The 8,291-nt window shown below is 34.8% G+C and overlaps 1 protein-coding gene across 1 annotated transcript in view; it reads left to right on the top strand.

Moving 5' to 3' along the window:
* Nucleotides 1-3,881: 3,881 nt before the first annotated feature.
* bma (SCY1-like protein bma) overlaps nucleotides 3,882-8,291 on the top strand; it is a gene marked incomplete at its 5' end in the record, with an annotated part of 63,179 nt that continues 58,769 nt past the window's right edge. Inside the window, 2 exons of the mRNA XM_017622481.1 lie at nucleotides 3,882-4,007; nucleotides 4,104-4,202. Of these exons, the coding sequence (XP_017477970.1) occupies nucleotides 3,882-4,007; nucleotides 4,104-4,202 (225 nt within the window). The remainder of the gene's footprint in view (nucleotides 4,008-4,103; nucleotides 4,203-8,291) is intronic.

The following is an 8,291-nucleotide window of genomic DNA, read 5'->3' as shown; positions in this document are numbered from 1 at the left end:
TTTTTCAAAAATTTAACTTTTTCGAAAAAAAATTTTTTCTGCGAAATTTTGCAGAACTTTACTAGAACTATTGAAAAGCGGATCAGCCCAGTTTCAATTTATTTTTTTTCCAAAAATTTTATTTTTTTAATAAAACAACATGTTTTTTTCGGCTTAGTTTTGCAGAACCTTCCCTTTCCTTCTCAGAAACTCTATAACTATTGAAAAGCTACTCAGAAGAGTTTTTTATTTACATGTTTGCCACATGTCGTATGCTGCGCGAATCTGGCATATAAAAGTTTTTATTTCGAAATATTTTCCAACTACAACTTTTTAAGCCTCTTTCGCCTGACACCTATAATGCCTAAAAATTTCAAATCAATAATGCCCTTAATTCAAGTCGAATTTAATCTTTGGAATAGGTGGCAGCCCTATGGCTACGGTCACCAGATTTCTGTGGACAGAAATCGGAACATTTCTAAGGCATCGAATCCGAACAAACAATTTCATTTTTACAATAAAGGGACATAACATCTTTTAATACAACTTTATTTATAACAAAACAAGGAGAAACAAATTTTAACTGATCACAAAAATGTATACACACAGATTATACGGTGGCGAGAATGTAAATAGGGAAAAGACATTTTAGCAAGTTTTGGCTAGATTTCTTTTTTAAAAATTGGTTATTATTTTTTTTATGAAAATATAGCTTACTATCTAAAAAAAAACAAGTAAATCAAAATTTCAAATTTTGTAGAAGATTTATAAAAGTTCGACGAATTTTAACAAATGTTGATCAAAATTTTAAACACTTTAATCAGATTTTTTTTAGAATTGTTTTGAGTATGCAGTTTTGTAGCTCACTAAGTTTTAGTATAATAAAGTTCATGTTTTACTGTAGATTTTTTCAAATTTTTTATTCGCGCATTTTCTACCATACATACTAGTATATTCGAAAATTTTTTATATGGAGAAAATGAGCAACTCCTTCAACGATAAGTCTAAGCTACTTAAAATTAGCTCTTTGAATTGAATGGGTTACAAAAGTGCCTACTCAGAATGTTTCTAAGAANTTAAATTTTTTATTCGCGCATTTTCTACCATACATACTAGTATGTTCGAAAACTTTTTATATGGAGAAAATTAGCAACTCCTTCAACGATAAGTCTTAGCTACTTAAAAGTAGCACTTTGAATTGAATGGGTTACAAAAGTGCCTACTCAGAATGTTTCTAAGAAATGTAATTGAAAAGCTCAAAATGTTGATGAAACTTTGTCTTTTTTTGAAATTATGACTTCCATGGCCTTTGTTAGATAACGAGGAAAACTTTAATTAACAAATAATAAACATTAAACTATCAAAAGGGGAATAACCATGGGTTGCTAAAATATCTTTTCTTTATTTATATTTTCGCCACTGTATTAAGAGCTTATATTTTTCATATCCATGCATTTTTTGAGGGAGTTAGTATTCTGATGTAATGTGGAACGACTTTCCGTCATCCCTTGTCAAATTTGGTTTGGAGACAAACCGGTTTCGGCGTTGTGCCATATTCAGTGTTCTTTTTGCGTTGAATTAGTATTCATTTATATAAATTTCACTAAATTAAAGTTTGAATCGTCTCATTAAAAAAAAAAANTCTTTTTGCGTTGAATTAGTATTCATTTATATAAATTTCACTAAATTAAAGTTTGAATCGTCTCATTAAAAAAAAAAAACTTAACAAAAAATTATAAAAACCTTAAAAAAAATTAGAAAAGGATGATAGACTGCAGAGGGTACCAGGTAGAATAAAACATAACCAAACATCATAGAAAATAAATATGCTGGCTTTCTTATGGCTTCCTTATATTCTATGTTCTTTGTGATAACGAAAGTGTTTCTACGTTTTTGCTAAAATTTGTTTTTTTGGAACCTAGTACAGGGAGACTCTTATTAAATTAATAAAGAAAATAATGAAAATCGGGACCTAATCAGTACAAATATGAAAACTCGGAACACTTGTCTAATCGAGTTGGGCTAAAGGACACCAGTGTGCAATATTGCATGATTATCGGTTGAGTAGTTAAAGCATGGAAGCGTAACAAACTCACTTTCGCATTTATAATATTAAAGTAAGGATATCGTATATCGTTGGTGTCTATACCAGGACGACGATTACAGATTTACACTGCTTTTCTAATTTATTCGTAAATATATCAGTCAACTTCTCCGTTGAAGGAAGTTAACCTTTGCGTATTTTCTTTTCCTTTCATCGCGCCCTATAATCAAGCTTCAAACTGTTGAGGAAGTTGGGTTTAAATAGGCTAGGGATTTCCCCAAATTCCTTTACTTTCATATCTTCAAGCACTTAGTTATACAGTTAAACGATCATATGAGACTTTACTTACTCCTCCTTTGTCTCCAAGAAGTTGATATACTAGAAACCGAAGTCCCTTTTTTATGACGAACTGGGTTTTAAAACAAAAAGTGCTGTGCAGTTGCGGAGATTGTTATGTTGAATTTCAAAAATTACGGTCATATGTCCAATATTCTTGTTTCCGTTGAACTGAAAAAAAAAAATCTAATTCGTATATGTTATTAGAAGTTGTAACAAGTCAGAACTTGTCTGCGGAACATCCAAATTTTACGGAACACCACCATGAATCTTTCGGAAGCCAATGCCGATTGACAATCTTTTGAGTTCATGGATCTTTCACGTTAGTGAATACATTCAAAGGTAGTATTTACTGACTTAAGTATTCACAAGTAATAGATGAGACATCCGGTATGATTATTGATATTCTTAGTGCGACTAGTACTTATCCCTGCCCATAACAGATTGTTATAGTCGGGAACGTTCGCATGCAGGGCATGCGTTGGGTCCGTCGGGGACGAATAGTAGTGATATAAAGGAGATGACCATCGGGTCCAGTAGTTGTTGCATGTAGTCCTGGATCTGGTCCTTCAGTTCACAGTGATGTCTTCTAACGTGTCAAGGAGGAGGCACTACCTCTAGCAATTGCCTGGTGGGTGCTGAGATGGTAGCAGTTGGCAAGGAACTGCTTGCTCAACATGTTGTTGTGCTCCTTGGCAAGGATGATCATAAGCATCTTACAGTGTGGATGATAATCTTGCGACATCAGTTCACATCCCTTTCCCGTTCGGAAATAAACATTCGAACAGGTCTGAAGTCCTACTAGTGCCCAGTGACAAAATTTGCACAAAATTATTTAGAACCGGCCGGACATTTACCCTGGTGTGTTGCCAACAATGTTTATACGCCTTTGCTTCGATTGTTGTCGGCGTGCAATTTGAGCAGCACTGTATTTATTGGAAATTGCGATTGCGGCGCGGAGATGCTGTTAAAAACCGTAAGTCGGTCGAAACCAGTATGGCATGGAAGTGGTTTCCCAGCTGCAGCTTGATCTCTTTCACCCAGGGAGAGTGAAAATGTTGGCCCTGTTAAAAAGCCAGCTAAATCACCGAAATAGCCGCTTAGGAAGCTTGGGTACCTTCGATGTATACAAATAGGTTACATGTCACTTCTCCCCTTTCCGACATTCGTTTTTAATGTATTTTTTTACAGCAGAAAGGAGATGAAAAAATAACTTAAAGAAACTTAAATTTCTCTAACTATCTCAGATTTGTGCCATAAGGAGACACGCTATCAGACTTGGTCTCATGTTAATTTTAATGAGTTCTGCTGTCGGTGATGGGCTGAAGTAGAATTGACTTCAGGGTTTTAGGTCAGATGAATTTTACCAACCAGATTTATTCTTGTTTTTTGTGTTCTAAATCAAATTTTAATTCCGCGGCTGAGAAGGTCACTAATCGCTGCATAAAAAGTTTGCGCCATTTACGTAGCCTCTAACAATGATTTTTAACTCGTTTAAACCTGGGTTTCTGTTTTTTATTAGGAATGTTCAATATTCGTCTTCGAGAAGAAAATTGCAGAAAAACTGCACAAGCCGAGACGCAAGGAAACCGTAACGGAATTGCTGAAAAATTCAGTAAAAACAATGGAAAGATTTCGTCATCCAAGGGTGAGTTGGTACTATTTATTTATTGTGTGCTTTAGAAATTGCGGCCACGTTGAAAGTTGTTATGATATTTTTTTGTTTTTCATTCTCTATTTATAGATTCTGCAAGTTATGCACACGGTGGAAGAATCAACAGATACCTTAGCTTTCGCCGCTGAACCCATTTTTGCTAGCCTTTCAAATATTTTAGCTTTTCATGTAAGTAAAAGAAAATATATATATAAATATATGTATGTATCCAATGCCCAAATTTCTCTGCGATAGAAATGATTAAAAAGTATGTCAAAACAATCGCAAATTTATAATGCTTCAAACAAAATACGCCAGAATTGAAAACTTAGTATTGCGTAAATGCTGCGACCCTTAGAAGATGTCATGTCCGTGAATGCGTAAATAAATTTTCTTATTCAATTTGTTAAAACAGTTGTCAGTTATCAGTTCAAGACGGATTCTAATGTTTTAAGGGTCGCTAATCACGAATATATCATCAGAATTTCTATATTCAAAATGGCGAAAGATTTTTTTAATTTATCGGATTCACTTGGAATTCGTTATTCGGTGGTTTTGGGGTCGCTGATTACGAATCTGAAGCCAGATTGGAAAAATTCAAAATGTAGGACAAAAAAATCAAACTCAATTAGATTCGCTTAAAACTTTACAATTGCGGTTCCATAGAGGCGCTGATTATAAACCTGAAATCAGGTTTTATAAATTCAAAATGGCGGATCAATATTGGATCTATCAAATATCACGGAAAAGTTAAAATCGAACGTATGTATATATACGTGCATGGCGTATGAGTTACCCAGACGAGTTGAGTTAAGCTGCATTTACATACATGAGACGATTTTCTAGGTGATTCAACATTGCTCAAGAAAATCACTTGCCGCAAATTAGATACCAAGTCAGCTTTTGTTGGCGATTATCGCCCGTCAAAAAATCGCCTCATGTAGCTGCGAATCGCTTGCGGTACAGCAGTGTTGAAAAATAGGAAGAAGAAGCTTGTTTACAATTCTCCGAGTGCGTGCATGCATTTTATGCAAATTTCAGATGGAACAATAAAATAAGAAATTAAAACATAATTGAAAAAAATAATAATTTTTCATCACTTTACACTCCCTTCGTATGCAGATCTTGACGCGTTGAGGAATCGTTGCTGCATAAGAAATAGTAAAGGTCGCGTCTAAAGCTATAAGACCCGTGTGCAGACTGCCTGCCTTCCCCGGACGAGATGAAAATGTTACTCATACGCCATGTACATACGTTCGATCTTATCTTTGGAGTGGAGTTTCCACTTGCCATCAACATATTCTCTCTCACTACTTGTTTCCTGTGCTTGCTAAAAATGCGGAAAATATATTAAATTTTTTAGCAAGGTTGGCAGAAATTCGTTTCAGTAGATCAACTAAAGAATGAGGATCCAAAAATTGACTTGCTTAACTTGCCAGCACGTTCTACCAAACAAAACTTAATGGACTACTTACGGCAACTCCTTTCCACCAGGCATATGCTAAAAATAAAGTCCCATACAAATCCTGTACAACCTTTGAAATTTATAAATGAAATCACCGTTATATCGATTTTATATTTAGTTCACTTTTAACAGATAATTTTGCTAACTGCGAGTATATTTTTTTTACCAAGTGTTCCATATATTCGTCCACCAGACAATTTAATGAATTTATAAATTTGCCACAATGGTTTCCAAAAGTCAACTTTGGCAATGAAAATGTACATACACATATTACATAGGCATAGCTCACATACTGGCATGCATGCGAATGTGTGCTTAGGCAGTCAGGCATGTCCGGTAGTTGGTCACGTGTGGCACAATGCGACACATAAACTTTTCGCATTTCGGCTTATGTTGACCACTAATGCAAGGGTTGCAGTTTCCCAACCATAGTGTTTGGTTTCGTTGCGTTCTCGCCCCCGCATCATCTTTACCGATATGACTACATACATGTATGTGCCCATTCCCCACTACTGCACGCCCAGTCAATGGTTTCACATATCTACATACACTTATGTTTGGCATGCTTATGTAGACACAACCACAGGTTGCAGCATAGCACAGCTGATAATGACACTTTGATATGTGGCAGCGCAGGCAGGAGGTAAAGACAAGCTATTCTGCATATGAGTGTATTTATACTTCATACATATGTATGTATGTGCATAGATACAGTACTTATGTATGTATGTGAAATATGTATGCTATATTTATCAGGTATGTTTGCAGAATATCCCAACTTGACGTGAACTACGCATCGCTTTGCTGGTGGAAGGAGTGTTGTGTGCATTAATGCGGAAATTGATACACCGCAGACAGTTTACCAAGCACACACCACGCCTCCGCTAACCGTCATTTGCATTTGATAACATGTATCTATGAACATACATACCCAATAAACATAGCGCTTGGTTAACAATTCGAAAATGATTGGAAAACCAATCCTTTTTTCGATTATCACCTTCGATAATGGATGTGCAATGGGTTAGTATTCGATTCAAGTAGTAGGCTATTCTCCAGCAAAACGTAACCTTCGTTATCCAATGTATTTACGCTTCGGTATACATTTGAAATCCAGCCCACTATATAATTGAAATTTTGTGGAGAGGGAGTGATTGTCTTCTAGTTCACTTCGAGAATGAGCTGCATTTCACTTTCTCTTTTGTTACTACGGTTTTAATTTTTTTCGAACCAATTTCGAGTGTATGAACGTTGGAAAACTAAGGTTGGTTATGAGTTCGTCCTCAGTTCGATATTCATATTGGATAACGAAGGTTTTTTCGAACGTTCGCCACAATGTGTATTGGGTAGTTACGTACCTATTAAAAGGAATGCCTTGTTTTGTTTCGGTCTCATATCAAAATTTCTATGTCGGTTCCAAAAAATAATTGTTGCGAAATTTCAGCTCTGTTGCTCAGTCGTTGTAGGCTTCTATTATAAATATATTCCGATTCGTACTGATTGTTTCTGACACCATAAATAAAATAAGTTCTTATTTTTGCGAGCTCAAAACGTGGACTGCTACAGAACATTTTGGTTTTGGCTCACAGTGCTTTATAAATGCCGCCAGAAATATAATGAAACCCGCCAGAAAACAAATTTCGGATAGTTTTTTTCTTGCATCTGAAAGCATAAGTATGCGGCAATACTTAATATATGCCTAAAATATAATAAAACTGAGTTATAAATATTTCAACAGCTATGTATGTTTTCTGAGCCTATTTGAGTTAGAAAGAATATAAATTTTAAGTATGAGTCAATAACACGTTGAATAGCTTACAATGTTGCCTTTAAAATGAACCCTATCTCTAACTAAATAAAAGGTAATTTTACCTGAAAATTCAATTAGTAAAAATTCTCTTATGTTACAAATAGTTTTCCACCGAAAACAAATTGATAATGAAGAGTATAGGAAAATGCTTTATTTTTTATGAAAGAAGGCCGAAAATGCTCGAAGAAAACCAGATTTTCCCATTTTTTTATCCTGGTGGATTCCGCTCCAAAAAAAAAACTGTTTGGTATTTTTACTGTTACATTACATTAAAAATGCTGCCTACTTAATCTTCATTTACAAAGTTAATCACTGATTATTTTTTCGAATACTTTTTTATTAACTTCACTACAAGGCAAGCGGAGTGAAGCAAGTATATTGAAAAAAAATGTTGGCTCTTGAATTTTCATATATTGTCTGATACCTCAGAATATGTATGACCCAGATATAATAAAAAATCTGCGAAACCTGAGAAAAAAATTGTTCCCCTTTGTTTCGTTTTCGGCGATTTGGGCCACATGCTTTTAAATTAATACAATTTATATATAGGGGCCCATGATTTTTTAGTCCTAGGCCCGAGTTTTCTCTCTTCGGCCCTGGCTAGGATTTGCCCTTGATTTGTGGGATTTTTTTTTAACAGTGTCAGTAATTTTTTCCATNTCTCTTCGGCCCTGGCTAGGATTTGCCCTTGATTTGTGGGATTTTTTTTTAACAGTGTCAGTAATTTTTTCCATACGGAGTTGTTAATGGTTTTTCCATGAATAAAACGGTCAACAAAAAACTTGCCAAAAATCAACGGTAAGTCCTTCTAACTTCAAACTTGGGCTTATTATACTGCAGTTGAATGGGCTACAAGGTAGTTTTTTTAATTTGCTATATTTAATTGTTAAGTAAAAAAAGTATCGGCACAATTTTTTTAACGTTCTTATTTTTTCGAGCCCTAACTGAAAAATAAAGATAAGGGCGGAAATTTTCCACAATTATTATTTTTTTATGGGACCGA

Source organism: Rhagoletis zephyria, unplaced genomic scaffold (assembly GCF_001687245.7).
Source record: "Rhagoletis zephyria isolate East Lansing unplaced genomic scaffold, Rhagoletis_zephyria_1.1 Rzeph_scaffold_02815, whole genome shotgun sequence".
In the NCBI taxonomy this organism is placed as follows: Eukaryota; Metazoa; Arthropoda; class Insecta; order Diptera; family Tephritidae; genus Rhagoletis; species Rhagoletis zephyria.
The sequence above is the reverse complement of the archived record's forward strand: the minus strand, read 5'-3'. Positions and strand labels throughout refer to the sequence as shown.